The sequence below is a fragment of the Guillardia theta genome, assembly GCF_000315625.1.
Source record: "Guillardia theta CCMP2712 unplaced genomic scaffold GUITHscaffold_79, whole genome shotgun sequence".
Taxonomy (NCBI): Eukaryota; class Cryptophyceae; order Pyrenomonadales; family Geminigeraceae; genus Guillardia; species Guillardia theta.
This window is the reverse complement of record NW_005434595.1, coordinates 243,734-264,089: the sequence shown is the minus strand read 5'-3', so window position 1 is coordinate 264,089 and position 20,356 is coordinate 243,734. Positions and strand designations below refer to the sequence as shown.

The 20,356-nt window shown below is 48.3% G+C and overlaps 2 protein-coding genes across 2 annotated transcripts; one reads left to right on the top strand and one right to left on the bottom strand.

The window, feature by feature from the left end:
- Nucleotides 1-16,211: 16,211 nt before the first annotated feature.
- On the top strand, nucleotides 16,212-17,461 carry GUITHDRAFT_154547 (hypothetical protein). The gene is made up of 6 exons (XM_005825953.1): nucleotides 16,212-16,341; nucleotides 16,387-16,498; nucleotides 16,543-16,816; nucleotides 16,881-16,981; nucleotides 17,024-17,388; nucleotides 17,432-17,461. The coding sequence occupies exons 1-5, from the start codon at nucleotides 16,221-16,223 to the stop codon at nucleotides 17,133-17,135; spliced, it is 720 nt and encodes a 239-aa protein (XP_005826010.1). The 5' UTR covers nucleotides 16,212-16,220; the 3' UTR covers nucleotides 17,136-17,388; nucleotides 17,432-17,461.
- GUITHDRAFT_143832 (hypothetical protein) lies at nucleotides 17,420-20,153 on the bottom strand (the record flags this gene model as incomplete). The annotated part of the gene is made up of 14 exons (XM_005825952.1): nucleotides 17,420-17,614; nucleotides 17,659-17,747; nucleotides 17,800-17,870; nucleotides 17,927-18,012; nucleotides 18,059-18,109; nucleotides 18,152-18,205; nucleotides 18,568-18,605; nucleotides 18,653-18,863; nucleotides 18,922-18,999; nucleotides 19,079-19,096; nucleotides 19,141-19,280; nucleotides 19,343-19,884; nucleotides 19,928-19,979; nucleotides 20,117-20,153. 14 exons carry the CDS (start codon nucleotides 20,151-20,153, stop codon nucleotides 17,420-17,422), a joined length of 1,662 nt encoding a protein of 553 aa, XP_005826009.1.
- Between the last annotated feature and the right edge of the window lie 203 nt (nucleotides 20,154-20,356).

Here is a 20,356-nt window from a genome sequence, read left to right as displayed (position 1 = left end):
TTGTCGCAAGGAATCGTTGAAGTTTGACTCATCTCCACGGAATGGAGGGTAGAAGGAACAACATACAGGGGCAAGCGGATGGTTCCGGTAGAATTACAACCATAACTGTAACTCTGATGGTCTAGGTTAAAGGCACTTGTTGTGACATCGGCAGCGTGGAGCCCGTTTGACACCTGACCTTGAATCTTGGGAACAACATAGTCGTGGTGCGAGTTGGGGTTCATCAAGGTGAAGCGAAGATCAAACTCGTTTTGCATCCTATCGGATGGAAGCACGTACTTGAGGTCACCAGTCAACTGCTGCCACATGCCATTCGTGGTTCCATGCAGGCCCTCAACGGCAAGACTGCCATCGGGAGTCAGCGACCCGATCAGATTGGAGATGGTGATGTTGAGTTGACAACCGTTCATTATCCACATTCCGTTAGCGAGAGAAAACAGTACTTGAATAGCATTCTGATCACAAGGATACGCTGTACTCTGATTCATGAAGAGACCTTGGAAAGCAAGTTGTTCGACATACAAGGGTTTCAGGTCACCTTGCCCGATGTTTACAGTATTCGTGTATGTTTTCCCGACAAAGATCGTATTCATGTGCATGGATTGGATGCCATTGGATTGTCGAACATCTTGAGTTTTGTTGATCACAATCGTGTATGCTTCCCCAGCAACAACATCTTTCACGACTGCCATCGCCCACGATCCACTAGCGGCATTCCATGAGTCAAAAGCGTAACTCAAACTATCTGTGGTTTCGACTGGAACGAAAACTTGGAACGGATTATATTGTGAGACAAGTCCTTCAAAAGTCAAGTTGACATGACAACTGGCGAACAAAGGGACTGTGGCAGCGAATGTTAGATTGATCACAATATTCGTACAAGGATTCGTAGGAGATGACATGTCGGAGGTTTGTTGCACATGCAAAAGAGTGTAATCTAAGCCTCGCACATACCCAACATGCGTGTCAGTTGCGGTAGCAGAGATATCTGAGGTGACGGTGGAGCCAACACTGAAAGCGCTGGATACAAGCGACACATCATCGTAGGGCTGTAATTGATACTGGGCCATGCGCTTCTGCTCGTACTGGTTGTTCATGGAGTAAGACAAGTTCGCACTCGCGTAAAGCATCAGTGCCGACGAACTAGACACGGGATTATGAACATTGAATTGAACCGTGAAGTTATACACTGAGTCTGTCAGGAATCCAAGGTTGAACAACAGGTCATGAGCATGCAGCACGGTCACATACCCAGACGGAACCTCTGAATTGTTCACGAGGTAAGACGGCGAAAGCGACGCCAAGTCCCAGTGGTTGAACCCTTGGAACAGTATGCTTCGGTTGCAAGAAGGTAACAGGGGCTGAGAGAATCCGACTTCGATCCTGATGGTGTTCACGTCGCAGGGCCAAGGCGAGCTCTGCCCCGAGTATCCCAACCTGATCTCGACGTCCGCGACTGTGAGCGGTTGATCGTTGCCTTGAGCTACGGAGAGGATCTGCTTCAGCTGGATGCCGCCTCCGACGGTGATGTTGGAAACGACCCCCGTGCGCTGCTGTGGCGGGTTCCGAATCTTGAACTCGAATTCATACCAGGTGCCTTGCTCAATGTCGGCATCTAGAGACGACCAGAACTTTCCTAGCTGCTGCCTCCAGTACCCGCTAGCTCCAAGGAAGTTTGCGTTCGATCCGCTGTAGGCGATTGCCAAGGAGTCTGTGTCTTCCGTCATAGATCCTGACAAACCATCGATCGTAATCTGAAGTTTGCATTTCGTGTAAAGATTGACGTTGGACTTTATGCTGACCTGAATGGTGTTCAAGTCGCACGGAACATTCGTTGTTTGTCGAATATAGCTTTGAAGTTGCACGTTGGTGACAAACATAGCATAGTAATCTGAGGAAGCTGTTCCTTCCATCATTACCCGGCTGTTGATGAATATCTGGTCACTGTCAGTATGCACTGCAAGAGAAATTGAAGGAGGATCCTGTCCAGAAGTAGGATTGGTAACCTCGAATTGAAACCTGTATTCCTTCTCGCAGGTTAGGTTCTGGAGGACCTTGAGAGTCAGACTCTTTTGGTCATTATTCCATTCTCCATGACCTGGTTGCAAGCTATTGTCTGCAAAGAGCATGTTCTGATTCGGCCCTGCATTTGCCTCCAACAACATTATCGATCCAGGTGCTGCTACTGCTCCTTGAATGTTCGAAATGATGATACTGAAACCTGCAGGGACAACAGTCTTGAAAGTAAACGCGACGGTCAATGTGTTGTTGCCACACGGGAAATAGTTGCTTTGGTAGATTGAAGCCGAGCACACTCCTGGCGTGGTGACTCGAAATGGCTCCGAATCAGAAACAGATGAAGAACCGTTGCATAGACAGCAAGGCTTCACAACAGGTAAATCCATGGTGACAGGCGAATAATGCAAGTAATTGCCGTTGATTGGATAGTATTGAATCGTTGCTGTAGAGCTCGAGATTCCAGTGGGAAAATACTTATCCAGTCCTGTTATGGGGTTTTGAACATCAAATTGAATGTAGAAGGTCTGGTTGGCTGAGATCCGTTTACCGCTGATGAGGTTCACAGTGATGGAGTTAGCAGAATAGGAGCCATACCCGACAAGCTGATCAGTCGACTCAAAGATCTCGTATGAATCATTTCGAAAGCCGCAACCCGTTGAGGCCACCAACGGCACGCTGGGGCTCATCACCACATTGGTGAAGCCAGGACTGCTGAAAACGAACGAAGGTTTACATTTGTCGTTCACGGCAAGGTCAACATTCACTGTTAGAGTAGCGACGATGCTGTTCGAACAGCCTGGATAAGGATTGCTTTGGCCGACAACTTTGGTGCTGAAGACCAAGTCCTGCACCTGGAGAGCAGGGAAAAAGGAAGGAAGAGTTGTGAAGGTCGCGGGGGCAGACTTGGTGGATGTGTAACCGACGTATTGCAACGTGGTGGACAAGGAAATCGTATCAGCTTGCTTGTTGTACACGTCATTGTACAGGTTGAATTGGATGGTAGCACCTTGAGTAGTAAGCGAATTTGTCAAGGTAAGGATGAGGGACCCTTGACTCAGACTGTAGTCAGCAGTTGACTCGAAAGGGCCAGACAAAGACAACGGCAAGGCGTTGTTGCTGGAGCTCAACGTGTGTGATAATCCCGTAATCGTGATCTTTGACGCGCAATTAGGAAGAAGTTCCACTGAGGGAATCAGCGAGACAGTGATTGCAACGTAATCGCAAGGATATGGCGAACTTTGACCAATGCTTGCAAGAGTCCAGCTGAAGTCAGAGACATTCAGACCGTGAATACTGAGCTGATCGCTCGCGTGTGAAGTGCTAGAACATTCAATCTTGAGAGCAACCTCGATGTTGTTTTGAGGTGACTGTACGGGGTTATCTATGGTGAACCAGAAGGACAATGAGCTCCCAGTGTGCGGGAAAGAAGTTATCTGTACGGTTCCCTGAGACCATGTAGCTTGAACCACTGCTCCGTCAAAGTACACATCAATAGTTTTGGCAGTCGAAAGGAAATTGAGCCCTGAGACATTCAAATATACATTTGATGCATATTGCAAGTTTACAGAAGTTTGCACAACAAAGCTCAAATTGTTTGCTGCGCATGGGGTTACCGATGATTGATCGAGGGTGACGCTCTGGATCTTCAAGTCTAACACTGTCAGGATGGCTGTTGAAAGGGATACTGAGCTTGAAGTGAATTGTATGCCGTTGTTGCCTCCACTCGAAACAGTGAAGTCCTTCTGCCCATTTTGAACACTCGCGCCGTTCAAAAACGAAAGTCCAAGTACATGAGTATTGGTGTCAGTGCCAGCTGGCACGAGGAATTTCAAGGTGCCCCCCTCAAACGTGTAATATGACACATCTGTTGAATCGAGTTGTGGTGTACCACTCAATGTGTTGCTGCCAAACCCAGTGATAGTCAAGTTGGTTGCGCAACTGAAAGGAACGTTGGGATTCAAATGGATGTTTACGATGTTGGTCTCACATGGATTATGTTTGCCTGTGTCTGATGGTGTAAAGGTGGTAAAGCTCGGGGTCTGCACAGCAAGGATTCCCGAATTTGAATCAACCGCAAAGGACCTCTGGAATAATCCGCTCTGGACGATCAACGAGACAGATGGAGCTGTCTGTCCAAAGGTGGGATTGGTTACATCAAAGCTGATCACTAACGAGTGCGGATATTGCAAACCTGCGAGCGAGCTGTGTGTCAATTGGAAGGACAGCGCATTATTTGTCCATGATCCATCAAACGAGGTGCCATCCACTGTCAAACTATTTGATGAGTAGATCGCATTCTGAAGGTTAGAAATCGATATGTTCAATCCACATGTATCTGCCATTGCTACAGTGAAGTTGACAATGATCGTGATTGTGTTGGTATCACAGGGATTACTGCTACTTTGGGAACCCGTCGCATTCAAGTTCAGACCAACTTTGAGTTCGTTCCCAGTCATCACATCCGAGGGATGATAATTGCATGAAGTGAATTGAATGGTTGGTAATGGAATCGTCACTTCATTTGACGGATTGATCACAGTGAAAGTAGTCTTACAAGGGTTGTTCACTTGAAGACCAGTTGTCTTGAGTTTCAGCGACAGCGTTCCACTGCTGAAAGATTGCTCAGTAAAGCAATCCGAAGTGAAGCCACTGAAGCTATCAGCTTTGAAGTTGTCGAGACCAGAGACAGTAAACGGCAAGCCACCTGACAACTCTAGATTGCTTTCGATTGAAATGGTGATTGTGTTCTCTGCGCATATCAAGTCTGAACTATACTCGATTGATTTGGTTGTCAGTTGTGGCTGGATGAGGTGTAAAGAGTTACCACCCGCAAGATTGCTCATGTTTTGAATCGGAATCGTGACAACCCCATTATCATTTCGTGCAGAGATGGTGGCAGGGGGAAAGTGAGTAGAATAAGAAGGGTTTTGAGCTTCAAATGTGACATTGTATATTCTTCCACATTCTAGACAGCATGCGAAGAGAAAGGTCAGCTCTCCTGTCTGCTCGTTCCAATCACCCAAAGCTGGTCCGCCATTGCTCGAGATGAAGGTAAGGTGGTCTTGTCCTCCGTCAACCCCCGGCTTCAACTGCACAACATTGGAAGGAAACACTAGAGACAACCCGGTGATTACGATAGAGTTGAAACATTGCTTCGAGCAAAGAGGCACGTTAGACTCGATCTCAAGCGTGATCGTGTCATTCTGGCACGGAACCATCGAGCTCTGAGAAAATTTAGCAACACGGAACTTTGGCTGGTAGATGAACAAGGGAGATCGGTCGTGTGGATCATTGTTAGCACACAACTCCGACGAAGTAATTGGAAACGACACATTTGGGGTGATCGAGACAGATGAGGAGAGAGTCACTGATGTAGGAGAGGAAGGGCTTTGGATCGGGTTGTTGACGTCAAAGAAGAAGACATAATATCTCCCAGCAATCAAGTTCCTTGCTGCATCGAGGGTAAAAATCAAATTTTGACCAGATTTCTGTGCAGAACCTCCCTGAAACAGATTCCGATTGCTTTGTGAAAAGGAAGACGTGTCGTAGATTTGAATCGGGCTGTACATTGTGTAGCCAGAGAGCCCGGAGAGGGTGAATGTCACACCGCTACTCCCTTGCAAGTGAACATTCGTGTAGAATGTCAGGTAGATGGTATTGGACGAGCAAGGGAATGGCTGGGTTTGCTCCACCACTAGATCTAGCTTTGGACTATCAACCATCAAGGGTGCCTGAAGAGGTGAAGGACTGATCAGAGGCTGGTTGTGTAACGAGACACAGTCAGAAATGAAAGATGCTCGGATCTCCGAAGGATTGCGCGCAAACGGTGGGTTCAAAATGTAAAAGTAGAAGCTGCCCTCTGAAAATGTCACCCCATCCTGGACTTCAAGAATGATATCCCCATTGGCAGATTGCTGTACTGACTTGAAAGAAGAGCTTACATCTTTGTTGAGGTCATACACCCTTGAAGTCAAATTTAAGAAATTTCCGTCGAAAGCAACAATCAAGTTTGTTGTGGAACAAATCTTTTGAGATGAATTGCTTTTGAAGAAGCGAATGTCACTGGAAGTTCCATATAATAACGAGTCAATCGTATGCTCTGCAGCAATGGTAGCAACATGAACGTCATTTTCCTGCAAATTGAAGGACATCCAACCAGTTCCATTGTAAAAATATGTACCAGATTCTTTAGTACAGATGAAATGAGTAGACAATTCAGCATTCTGTATTCCGAACCTTGCTGAGATTGGTTGCATACTGAAGTAGATTTCTTGATTTATGTTCTCAGCGCTACAGATAATCTGACTGAAAGAGTCGTCTACAACATATCTATCTACCAGGCTTTGAGGAGGAAAACCACTCAAAACAAGTTTTCCATTGTGGTGTCCACTAAGCCCAAAGTTCAAAGTGAGAGACAATTGAATTTTGTTAGTGCCTGATGGCCATGAATTATCCTGACCTATGTAGTTGACCAAAAGCTCGGGTTTCTCGATGTAGATGGGGCAGAACTTATTGTTGACCGAACTGCAAATAAGGGGAAAGCTTTTGAAAACATGCTGTGCCGAGCTCAATTGAATTTCATGTTGCATCTGGCTCATATTGCTGTTCAACAATGTGATATCGAAACTTATCACTTCATGAGCTTTGATGTCACTGGACATATCCACAATCAATTCCCCAATTGAGGCATCAAAGTAAGCTGACTGTGAAAATGGAAAATTGTTTGATTTGGGTGAAATCGCTACAGTCATCTTAGAACTAGTGTACGCTGTTCCCATGAGCCCGCTGAAGGTAAGGTTGAGTTTGCATGACACTGACAAATCATAGTTCGGAAGCAGGTTGACGTGAATTGAGTTGTTTGTGCAAGGCTTGAACGAAGATTGCTCTATGCTGGACCATTCAGCGGAGAACAGATCATCAGAGATGTAAAGTGGTGACGACATTGAAAATACGTCTGTAGGAATCGTGTAGTTCAGTTTGATGTTCCTTTCAGATATCCGCAAGACTGGAGCCACTTGCGCTATGGTGGGATTGTTCAAGTCAAAGCAAAATTTCTGCTCTCCTGCCGGCAAGACACAAGTACTCGTGACGTACAAGGCTTCATCACTTTGACTCCAATGTGCCCGAAACGACGTGGAAGACAACGAAACTTGATGGTTTGAGTCCGTGGGTATGATGGCATTCACGAATGGTGCGATCTTGAACTGGTACGAAGGAAGAATAAGATCGTTTGCAGTAAGTTGAAAACAGATTCTGTTCTGCGTGCACGGTGCAGATGTATTTTGCACCGCGCTTATCTGGAGAAAATCAAACTTCTTCACGTACAATGGAGCTGAGTCTCCAACACCCAAAGTCATGTTCTGCACTGAAGATGTGAAGGTACTGGAAATCTGAATGGTCGGGGCAGCTTGAGGAGCTGACGGATTTCGGACGTAGAAGAAGAAGACATAGTTCATGCCTGGCAGCAGCTGGTCGTTGACTTCCATGGAGAGGCATGCAGCGCAATCTATGTTCCAGTTGGCGTTGGTGAAGGGACTGGCTCCTCCCAACGAGATCGACCCGGAGCTGGCATTGGCTCCTAGTAATCCAGTGATTGTCACACGCTTTTTGGAATCAGGGTTAAATGGAAGATAGGCGTTGGTTGCCAAAGTGACAAACAAAATGTTGTTCTGGAATGGTGAAGAAGTCTCTTGGGAGATAGTTGCGACGGAGAAGGAAGGATTGATCTGGGAGAGCAGAATCGGTCCGGCATAATTCATAACGGCCCCCTTCAAGAGAGAGCTGCACTCAGTCGAGCAGTTGATGGAGGCCTGCAACACTGGAGAGCTGGCTTGCCTCTTCTGGTTGATAACGTCGAATGCAAGCATAATCTTGGTGTTGGCTGGGATCTCAGAAGTCACGCGGAAGAGAGCGCTGTTCGAGTAGCTGTCCGTACCAAACTCCTTCTGGAAGTAACCCGCATGGAACCCCTTCAACGATTGGTTCGCGGGAATTTCAGCTCCTGACATACCAGACACATTCAAAGTGTAGTTAAATCTGAGGGGAATGTTGGCCCGGACAACGAACATCAGCGTGTTGACAGAGTCAAGAACCCCACTGCTTTCTGACACTCGGGCAAACGTGATGCTGGGCGACTCTGAGCTCGATAGAATGCTGCCTGACATGGACGCAACCCCTACAATGATGGAAGGGGACGTGGCTCCGATCGATGGCTGCACCGGACTCCGCGGGGTCACTGAGTTCAACACATTGAACGAGAAGGTCAGCAGGCTGCCAGCATAAATCTCAGCGCTCGTCGTCAACACAACACTGGACGTAATAGAATCCCAGACAGCGCTTGTAAAATAAGGAGCACTGATACCACCGAGAGCAATCTGTGATGAAGGGAAAATTACACCAGTCAGATTTGAGATCTGGATTGAAGTTCCATTTGGCAGATTCACGTTGGGCTGGATAGAAACAGAGATTGTGTTCTGCGCACCTGCAACTTTGGTGCATTCAGAAACTTGTCTGACGTCAAATGCTGGAGCATAAACTTTGAGCGGAAACAGATCTCCGCTCCCTACGGTGAACGAGACGTCTTCAACCTTGCTGGGAGAAAAGTCTTTTGCACAAGAGAACTTGGAGCAAAAGAGACCTTCAGTCTGCACTTGGAGCGAGGGCCCCATCTGTAAGCAGAGGGGGTTGATAACTCTGAAAGAGAAAGCATAGATGGTATTCGCCTCCAGAGGCTGAGTGAGGTGCAACGTGAGCGACTTGTTGCAATCGTCCCAGTAGCCAGTTCCTGGTGATCCGTCAACGGAAGAGCGAAACACAGAGATAGACGTGTCGTTGCCATACAGCGCAATTGGCCCATCAATGGCTGACGCTCCTTGCAGACCCAAGATTGACAATCGCGTGTCGACGCTTGGCTGAATCTTCATGTTCGGCTGAAAGGAAATCTGAATGGAATTGAGTGCACCTGGCATTGCTGTTGACTGAGTGATGGAGAATCCAACCAGTTTCGGCCATTGAGAGAAATCAAAAGGATTTGACAGCGGGTTTTCGATGTGCAAGGCCTGGGGTGCAATTCTGTCGGTCTTCACAGCCAGTTGGGAGACTAGCTGAGGTGCAGCTGGATTAAGCAGGTAAAAAGAGAAGCTGAAAGTAGTGTTCGGCAGAATCTCAGTCAAGATACGCACTGCCACAGATCCGTTTTCAGCACTCCAGACCCCTTCATTACTCAGAAGGTTGTTAGAGGAAATCTCAAAATAGCTGCTGCTTTCACTGATACTTCCAATCAGACCAAACACAGTGATCCTGTCTGTAGCATTGAGTGCTACGTTGGCAGACAACGAAACAGTAATCTGATTTTTGACGGCGTACGAATTACAGCCTGAGTCGACTTGGCTTTGCGAGATTGTGGCAACATTGAAGGAAGGGGCCTCCACAAAGAAAGGCTTATGGTACATGTCTGTCGGTTGATCCAGTTTGCAACTCTGCAATCTTATTGGACAGCTGGAGGTCTCACCTGATGCAGACACCCACACCGTGACTGGAAGTTGACCGACGGATGGGTTTTGAAATCCAATGGATAAGTTACTTTGTGCAGACACGGGAATATCCTCATTCAAAGTCACAATGACCGACTTTGTAGAAGAATCGATGAAGAAGGATTTTTCCTGAAAGCTAGCGGACTTGAAGAAAAGTTGAGGCATCGAGTGTGCGTATAGACCAGACACGGTTATATTCGATCCAGCCGGCAAAAGGAAATTTGGAGTCAAGGTCAGATCTATTTGATTGGCTGCAGCTGGCCACGAGGTCAGCTGAGAAATCTCTTTGATCCAGAACTGAGGTGAATGGACGCTGAACGGCCTGGCATCATAGGATGGATTGCACGATGACCCGCATGAGTAGCAGCTGTCACAACTGAGGGTCGAGAGGCAACTGTAGCATGGCCCACTGAGTGATGAATCGAATACAACGCTTGCTAGATTGGGTCCAACAGAATACGGGCAGGAAGACGAATCTGACACCGCTGTAACCAAGATATCTGCATGATTTCTGCAAGTAATTGGGTTTGTGGTATTAAATACTATCATGATCTCGTTGTTGGTGTCAAATTGAATTGTTGAAGTAAGCAACAAAGTTCCTGCTTTCGAAGACGTAATCTGGAATGAGCTTCCTTCTACCAAATTCAGATTTGCATCAGAAGGCAGATTCGAGATGGTCACATTAGTTCCGACGGATAAAGGTAAGTTAGCCACAAGCTTTAGATGTATTGTATTGCTTGCTTGAGGAAGGGGATTTGATTGCCAAGAATGCACAACGAGGTCGGGAGCAAATAGCAATTGCGATGTGCTGAAACCCGTGTCGATGCTTTGATTGAAGGAAAACAAGGGATCCTGCATCTTGAGACGAATAGCGTCAAACTTCACACCAAGTGTGGGGCTCCTTGCATCAAAAACAAGCTGGTAGAGTGAGAAAGATTCCAAATCAACTTGCAAGTTTAGAACAAGAACCCCACTGGAGAAGGAAGCGGTCCCGAAACTCTCATTGACAAGTTTCAAATACGAGAATCCAGCGAGGCCTTCTACCGTAATGCTTGAACTCTTCACCACTTTGAAATTCGCGTAAAGATCGAGGTAGATTTGATTGTTTACACAGGTAGCTACCGAGTTTGTCCCATCGCAAGCTGCTGGATCATAACAAGACGGATTGTAATGCTGGAAGGAGACCTTTGTTTGCGGAAGAAGAAAGGCTGGAGAGCAAATCTTTGCTGGGCCTTTTACTGGAGTTGGGGCAGAATCCTGACAAGCACCGCTGCAGTTTATCGATTTCAAAGCCCTCAAAAGGATTTTTGAATTGTTGAAAGATTTCCCGACGAAACCGTTCTGAAGCTTGAAAGACACTTGATACTCGACGAATGGAAAGATTGTTGTCTGCTTGGCTAAGAACAACTCGATGCCATTCGTCGATGGATTCCATGAAGCAGTGGATAATTGTCCATCTGACCCCTGAAACAAACTATTACCACCATGACCTGAAAATCTAATTAGCACGAGTCAAATTGAAAGGAAAATCTTACCATCATCTAGCAAAGGAATCGACGTCTCTGAAGAGCAAGCGCTTCCAACGGAGATGCACGAATCAGATCTACTGGTGTTGAATAATCCCTCCAGGACGATGGACGTGTAGGTCGAACTGTTCAAGTATCCAGACACAGCAAATTTCAACACGAAAGTGGAGCAGACACCAGGATCGCAAGTCGAAGAGTCCAACGAGGGGTTCCTGATGACTGGGTTGGAAGTGTAGGTCAGCTGAGGGAGGGAGAAGTTCTTTAGCGGAAGTGAACACCACTGATTCATTTCATTCTGAGGCAGCGTTGCAGAAATCGATTGAAACATCACCAGGTCCATCATATGAAGATTCGAGGTGTCAAGCTCTAGAGAAAATTGAGTTGCCAACCCGGCAGGCAACGTTCCTTCCGGGAGGACCTCGAGCAACAAGACCCCAGCATTTGGATCCCAAGATGTCGTGCGGAGCAATTTGATCGATTGGCCTGATAGAACAGGAGAAGGCACGTCAGCTTTCGCTGTGAAGAACCCCGTGATTGTTATCATGGATCCAGCAGGTAGATCGATGTTTGGTGTGACGCTGTAGTGGAAGCTTACGGTCATTCCCCAAGAACTTCCTCTCCATACATTGCCATCAAAGAAATCGGAAGAACTTGGTGGAATTTGTACTGAAGCAGCTGTGAATGTTGGAGAGTGCTTCGAAGCCAAAACGCCTTGCATGCCAGCTTGGTAAATGACAGATGTGATCGGAGAATTGAATTCTGGGCCTGAAGCTGCAACGCTCAACTTTCTTTCAATCCTTGAATAGGGTGAATTAATGAATCTGAATTTGAGAGTGAACTGCCCAATCGGAGGAATATCTGACAACATACGAACACTAATGATTGAGTCTTCATCGCACCATTCAACGCATTCAGGTTTGTTATACATTAAGTATGGAACGCTTGTCATGTCACACCAAGAGTGGCATTTGGCAGGAATGAACTTCCATGGTAACTCCACTTGTAAGTTGTCAACGATAGGATAGTCCACAAGAAGGTCGGCGTTTAAGCCACGGATTGTGATATTGGTCCCTTTTGGAATACGAGACGTAGAACTCAACGTGAAAACGACATCATTCGTAGCACATTGTACATCGCTCGTTTCCACAACGTTTACTTGCAGGCTCTGCTGTTGATTGGCCAGGCAAAGATTTGACAGACCGTCCAACTTTGTAGCCAGAAGTGGAAACGAATCTTTCAATTGATGAAAAATTCCATTAAAGACATGGCGTATCTCTGACCAACAGGGGCATGAACAGAAAGTTTGCTGGTACATTTGTTCGTTGGAACACACATTGTTGGAATTCAAGCAAAGAGCTGATGACAATATTGTGTAGATATCCTCGTTAACATTGGTTTTGCATCTTGAATCCATGACTAAACTTTCGCAAGTGTTCAGACCAGTTGATGGGTCTCGGTAACGCTGGCATAGATTTTGCAAAATTTGACTAGAGCCAAATGTCCTACACACCAAAAGTAAGAGAAAAAACGAAATATCGCTGCAAAACAGGTGTATTGACTTACGTGAAATTCGTCGATGCTGAATATTGTCGACATACGTTGAGGTATTCCCTCGCCTTTCGAACCCACAAAAATACATCGTTGATGGAGATGTAATATGAGAGCGTGGCGCTGGGCGTTGAAATCAACACTTGGACCTTGTTCGAACCGGGACTTGTTGCATTGTAGTCCAACTTGATCGAGTCGGCCGTTACTTTTCCCAAAGCAACACACTGTTCCACAGATGGGGGGTTTCCGAAGCCGTCCAGACATGTCGAGATATTATCGCAGACAAACGGTATCACTACAAGTGTTTGTCAGGAAGTTTTACAACTGTAACATGCAAAGAAACCAACCTCCCTTATTGGTGATGACCATCTGTGCATTCGGAGGAGCAGTTTGCAGACACTGGGCTGTTATGGTCGGTCAGATCGAAACCTGGTCCAAAACAAGAAGAGGGATCCCAGATTCTCACCTCCAGATAGGGGAGCCCCACGCGCATATGCTGCAGAATTCTAATCAGAGACAGGACGTGTTTGATATGCACATTTACATGAAAGAAAGATGACAACCGTCAGTCCGAAAACGAGAGATTGACAGGAAAGCGAGCGCATGTCTCCAATGACGGAAGCTAGAGCAGAATAGGAAGAAAGTTGGCTAAGCTCAAGTAGACTGTTTCTCACTGCTTGCACCTACAAAATCAAACCAGGGAAGCACATCGACCAGCAGCTTGCCATCCTGTGCGCGGCATGCTGGAAGGGCTAGGAAATGTGGGATGGTGATGGGTAGAACGGAAGGGGTAGGGTCCAAATTCTGCTTGTGAAGGGTGGGTTAAAAGTGGGAAAATGTAGGGGTCGGGACGAAAAAAAATACTAAGGGGTACCCCAATGAATTGGGGTTGCAAGGACCAGATCCTTTAGGCCCTATGGAGATCTGGGGTGTGGGTAGTTCGGTGGTGGGTGGGGTGATCTACAGTTAACAGAGGAAAGGCAGGGTCAGAGAATATCCTCGGGTAGAAACTGGCTCTCTGCCCTGGGGTGGGTGGTCGTAATGTGGGGTCCGAGTACAATCGAGGCACGGCAAGGGATTTCCGAGAGGTGGGATGGGGTACAAGGGTAACCCCAGTGTAACAAAGGGAAATGTTGTGAGAGGGTGGGTAGGGTAAGAACGAGGTAGGGGTGGATGAGGATAAGGTTAAGGAGGTTAATGGGCGGATCGTCGAAGACCCTCTAGTAGGCCCTTCTCGAGGAGTCATCGATCTGCCTCTTCACCTTCTACTACCCACCCCTCTTGATCCATCTCCTTAGAGGTGTAACCCACCCACCCTACAAGGAAGCTTCTGATAAGTCAGAGGTACCGGTTCTCTGACAGGCAATGCCCCAGGCAGAAGGGACCCTACCCCCTGAGGAAGTTACCATTTGTGGTCACCCTGAGGGGCAAAGGTAGAGGGTACGGGGGCTCTGTCAGCAGCCTTGTGGTAGTGAGGAAGGGAGTATGGTACTAGAAAAGGTGAGGTCGTATGAATGGTAGTGAAATACCGCAACAACTGTACTACGGGGAGGTACAAAAGATGTACTGGTGACATACAATTCCTACAGTAGTGAAAAGCGAGAATTTTGCCATATGTACAAGGGCTGACTGAATGACCTGGTACAGAGAGACTTCGTACTGCTGCAAAAAGGAGTAGTGAACTCGGAGGCGGCGGTATATTTAAAGGAACCTCCGAAGCTTACCATGTGACCGTCCTCAGGCTGGGCTTGAAAACATATTTTTTTTGCCGCTCTGAAAACTACTCTCACACACTACTACTACTACTTCTCATGTCCTTTCGCTATTTCGGGTGTCATTGAGTAAAAAATCTCTGAATTTTTTACACGATGACACGGAGTTGCCCTGTATATTTCTTTTATTCCACCCTACACATGGCCTTCACTGCAGGGCATAGGAAGGGTGGTTGGCATCATTTGCATTTGACCCCCTTTTCTCACCCTGGCAGGTGCCGGCAGTTCCTTTTTTTTTTAAATATAATATGTTCCTAAGGAGAAGCCTGACCTGCAAGACTACCCTACCCTCCAAACAAGTTTTCTTGGCATGTTGCCCTAATGAGACACTCAACTCGTTTTAATTTGTACTGGCGGAGTACTGCTCGGAGAGTCCCGTAGTAACCGATGGCGAGTACCCTACCTTTTGATTCAAGATTTTCAACTTTGCACGACGACACGTACCCTAATCGAAGTACGAAGATTCCGAATCGTAACCCCACCCCACCCCCTGTCATTCTAGGCTAACTGCAATAAGTTGTTGAATGTAGCCTCGCTGAGTGAAGTTACTATTGTGACTCAGGGGAGGGTACCGGTAGTCACGGCCCGGGGAATGCGAACAGTCAAACTCGCACTTAACCTTGAGTAAAACTTTCATTCGAACTTCGGAACACGATAGGGGTAAACGACGTGAGCGGCGGCCGGCCGCCGCGCCGCGCTGCGGCCCGGCCCGGCCCCGGGCCGGCCCGCCCGGCGCGGCCGCCCGCGGCCGGGTTGGACTGCGGCGCCGGCGCCTCACGCGGTGGCTTGGCGCGCCGTCGCTGGAGGCTGGGCCTCTGGGCCCCCGCCGGGCCGGCGTCCGATCAGGCTCGGCGTGACCGTACGTGACTGCCAGCCGCCGCTGTTCCGAACGGTTCCGTCACTCAGTGTACCGTCGGTGACGGTACTGGGACCTCGGACCAACGGCATGGGGCGAGCCGCTGAGTGGCCGCGGGCCAGGATCAGTAAGTCTGAGTCACTCTCCTGATTGTCCTCGTACTGATTTTTAATTTCAAGCATGGCCCGGCTGGGCCCGCACGCCGGGACTCCCGCCGGGCCGCCGTCGGAGCCTGATTCGGCTAGGCCGGGGCCCAGACTCGGATCATCTCAGCGAAAGTGCAGCGGGCCATCCCAACCTGTTCGCAGGGCAATATCGGCATGACCCGAGCCTAACGTCCTACTTTACTAGGGCCTGTTGCCTCTACTGAGTCGCTCACCGACGGTTCAAGCACGGACCGTGCGGTTCGTTCACTGGGACGCCGGGCCCGGCCGGACTTGGGCCAGCGCCTCATGCGGCCTTCAGACTCTCAAAGGTCAGTGTGAGGAGCCCCTCGGGCGTCACTGACCCGGGCCGTGACTACTGTAAACTTAGAACTTCGGAAAGCACTCGGCGGCCCGGCCAGCCGGGCACTGCGGCGGCGGCCACGGAGCCTCCGCCGCCTGGCAGGATTAGTAACCGCCAGTGAGGCGGCCATCATGCCATGGCAGGACGCGGCCGCCGGCATCGGCCTCGGAGGCTCCAGCCATGATACTAAGTTCACTGTACGGTACCCGGCGGGTCGCTATTAAAATCATCCGAGTGACTGAGTCCGACCCGAGTCAGTAGTCGATGACTCACTGAGCCTGTGATCGAGCATGGGCCGACCGGCGCCCGGCGGACCGGCGTGCGGCCCGGACTCCCCGGGCCGGCGGGCTCCGAGCCTCGGAGGCGGCCCACGGTACGGTCCGGGCCCCGGCCCAGCCGCGAATGCTCGGAGCCTCGGAGATGAAAGTGCAACGGGCCATCCCAACCTGTGCGCAGGGCAATGTCGGCATGGCTGGATCGGAGTGGAAGCGTGTGGGGCTACGACAAGGCGATGAAGATAGCGTCCTACCTGTTGCCTCTAGTCGCTCAGACTTGCCCTCATCGCCTTCAGACTCTCAAAGGTCAGTGTGAGAAGTAGATTCCAGAAGAATGATGAGAGGCTTCAGAGGCGCTGAAGCTCTTCGGAAGCCACTTCTCTATGTACCGGGTGACGACAAGGCTGGGAGGCAGCCCCTTCGGCCTTCCATCAGAGCTTGACAACATTATTAACAGCAGCTGGTATAAACTTTACCGTTGTTCAAGAAATCTAAACAACTGGGCAGGGTGGGTGGTTGGAAAGACAATGTCATCCGACGATGCGTTATCCTCCAATCATACACCATGCTGGGATACTACCCCCTGGAGCATGCAGTTTGGGCGGGAACTATTGCACCCAAGCTCTTCCCTCTTGACGTGGCAACTCTTTCCCGGCTTTCTTGCGTATTTTGGGTGCTTTGGATTGTGATTGACATATACGCAACACATCGAAGATGGCAAGAATTGAAACGGATGGAGACAAAGCTAAAGATGAACGGATCGCTTACAGCTAACAACAAAGTGAGAGACTCAAGCTGCATGCTCCCTGGTGATTGTCTTTCTTATCCTTGAATCTTGTCATTAGGCCAAGATCGAACGGAGCAGAAGATCGCTAATCCGTTACACCTTGCGTCTCGTCTTGTACCTTCCCAACGCTATTCACTGGACGTTAGATGAGAAGAGCAAGTCGACTTACTTTACATCCCCTTCTCGTCTCATTTCTTGCAGGTTTGCTCTTGCCGACTGGATGGTGAATGCTCTTGGCCTTGCTGAAGCTGTTCTTGGAACATACACTTATGTGAATGGGGACTCTATTTCTCGTCCCAAGATTGAAGAGTAAAAAATGCTGGAGGCTTTATTTCATAGGATGATGAGGCCCTTGAGAACAAGGAAAGATTACTTCAAGCTGCTGAAGAACAATGGATTTCTCGACGTAACTCCTTCGAGCGCAGAAGACAAGCATGTCAAAAAAATTTGTACATTGATGTGTTTGTTCATGGTCATGCCACAGTGTATCACTGTATTATCCTTCCTCGTTCGTTTGTACTATCGAACATGAACTTCTTGAAACTCAGCACGATCTTACACATCGCCTGCATCTCAAATTAGATCTCATTCATGACATTACACGAATACCAAGTTTGTGTCTTCGTCTTCGTCTTCCCCTTTAGCCTTTCCTTTCCCCTTCCCTCGGCTCACAGGGAGCCCGTGAGGCTGTGTGCATCTGACCTGAGGAGTCTTAGCGGGGGAGGAGCGAGGACGAGCACGCACTTTATACTGTCCGCTGGACCCGAAGGATCCTTCGATGTACCCAGGCAGCTGAGGGGCATTCGGTGAGAGAAAGCGAGACAAGAAAATAGGACAAGACTTGCCTTCTCTGTCTCTTTTTCCAAGGTGATCTTGAGGTTCATAAATTTGGAAATATCTGTTTCCTTCTTGAACAAATCCTTCCCTGCAGAAAGCAATTTAAGTTTGTTGTCAGACAAGTTGCTAATATGTCTCACCGATCACAACACTTTCGTCGACCACTCGTTTTACATGCCCGACCTTTTGCTTCGGCTTAAACAATCTCAACCTGGAAACATTGAAAGTTTCTCATGGTGAGTTGCAGGAGACATGATTCCCTCACACCTGCTCAATTCATCTTTGTTATCCTTATCCATCACAATGAGAGCTTTCCCAAAAAACACAATTCTGCAAGTGTTGCTGTGAATGTCCTGCCTCATGCCATCATTTTTGAAGCCTCGAATTGAGGAGGCTAACTGTGTCGAGAAGGGAGCCGATGAGCATTGAGTCTTTTGGCGCCGTCACGACCTGATTCGAGTCAGCACGACAACAGGATCCAGTGGCATCAACCTTCTCAAAAAGGAGGAGAACCCATTGTGAGCCGCTCTCACAGTCAGCTCCAGACTGAATAAATACAGTCATGACGCTTCCACAGAAATTGGATGGGGCATAGGACCTGAATCAGCTCTTCTGATACCAGATATTCTTTAGTTATATCAAACTGTGAAATTTGAAAAACCATCCTCAGAAATATGAATACCAAAAGTGAAGGTAGGACTATATTTGAAAAGAATCTATCACAAATTGCATAGGAATTCTGTGATGAGCAGGCCAGCAGGGAAAGCAATGGAAACTTTCTCAACGCACAACTGGGAGCAAGTTTGACACTAAAGGAGAGAGGCTGGAAGGCAGAGAAAAACAAGGTCTTTTCAGGAGATGGTATTGCAAGATCAAAGAAACAGCAGTTGCAGCAGAGCGTCACGTACCGTTGCTGGCTCGAGGTTTGGTTGTCGGAAAAAGATGGCTAGACATGCAAGTCATGGCAGGAAAGACTGGCACAGGGAGAACAACCTGTCGCCATGATGGTCGAGTGTCCAATCGTTATGTGATACTTCCTTTTGCTTCCAGCAGTTCCCTTACAACCCATCACACTTATCATGGACTCAGGCAGGACTGGTACCTTGAAGAATCGGACTCTCTCAACAGAAGCCACGATTGCACTGAAACTTGGAACAGAACCAGGAGTGGCCAGGACCCCTCTCTCTATCAACTTCGCATCGAGCTACTCACATAGAAGATACAAGTCAACTTGATCAGTCACTGGAAGTAAGAAATGAAACCTGGGTAACAAGGATTCCAGCTCGATCTCCTTGAGCTATCTTGTTGACTGGTTTCTTAAACATTTGAATCGACTTGATCTGTCGAAGTTTTAGATGAGAGGTCTCAACATGCATCCTTGTATTCCTTCTTCTGCAAACGAAGATCTGGAAGTTCTACCTCATCGTTCACACGAACCTGCAGCTCTTGTCAAACGGGTCACAGCAAGGGGTTCGTCGCACCGAGCCGCTAAGAACAGTGCCTGTCAACACGGTCCCTTTGCCCTTGATAGGGAAGCAATGGTCGACGGAAAAGTAAAATGGTCCAGTGATAATGCGCTGCGGGAAACGAGAAATCCCTTTCAGCTTGTCCACAAGAACATCTAGAAAGAATCGTCAAGCAAAAAGCAATCATACACATTTCATGCAGTACCAATGTTGAGACCTGCTGGGGCATCGGCGCTGCCGCCCGTGGCGGAAACAGCAACCATGTCTGGATTCTTAAACTTGGTGGAGGCGAAGACCTGCTGCATGGTTGGACAGCTGAGAGTTTGTAAATATGGAACGACCTTTTCTAGCCCTTTCTTCACTTTCTCGACTTTTTCGGTTCTTGTCTCTTCGGGGATCTGATCGATCTTGTTCAGTACTATCAGAATCTTCTCCATGAGAATCTCGCCGATGACAAGGCACTCAGCCGTCTGAGTTTGGACACCCTTGGTCACGTCTATCACTAGTATCATCATATCTATGATTTGAGCTCCTCCGATGATGGTCTTGATCAAGGAAGCATGACCAGGGCAATCAACTAGAGTGAACTGAAGGACGTCATAATCCTGCGCTTCCGTCTTCATGTGATCCGGTATAGGCACAGTGAATGATGAGAACCCGAGGTCCAGCGTGATGCCCCTCTCTTGGCTCTGAGGATGTTTGTCGAGAGCTGCCGTCGAAAGAGTTTTTGAAAGCGCCCGAACAAGACTTGTTTTCCCACTGCAATATGTATGAAAATCATGTTCGCTTCGCATCACTTCACCTGTCGACATGTCCCATCACACCTACATTAATGTTGAGGACTTTGGCTGGGGCTGCCATGTGCGTCAGTCACCAGATGTGCATTCAGTTTGAAAGTGCAAGCTCAATGAAACATCACAGAGATCTTCTCATCCAACAAGACTTCCATCACGTGTCTGTGTTCTTCCCCCCCATCCCCCCCCGCCCTCACCTTGATCCTCGTTGCCCCCTGCTTCCGCTTCTGCCATAGCCACAACCTGTCACAGGCTCTGAGGTGAGCTCACCTCTAGCTTCAGTCACTGAAAACTCCCGGCGGAGTCCCGGGCCCGTTCCGCACTTCCGCCGGGCCTGGCCCGCGGCCCACCGCCGCACTGAGCGGCGCCGGCCGGGCATGAGCAGTCACGGTAGGTTGGTGGGCCCGAAATAGAGCAGCGATGTTCGCAGGTATGGC

What these genes read in the sequence shown, in the direction of transcription:
- GUITHDRAFT_154547 (XM_005825953.1), top strand. Translation starts at nt 16,221, where the DNA reads ATGTCGGCATGGCTGGATCGGAGTGGAAGCGTGTGGGGCTACGACAAG. An exon ending in TCGCCTTCAGACTCTCAAAG is followed by an intron (nt 16,342 to 16,386) that starts GTCAGTGTGAGA and finishes GAGAGGCTTCAG; the next exon opens with AGGCGCTGAAGCTCTTCGGA. An exon ending in AACATTATTAACAGCAGCTG is followed by an intron (nt 16,499 to 16,542) that starts GTATAAACTTTA and finishes ACAACTGGGCAG; the next exon opens with GGTGGGTGGTTGGAAAGACA.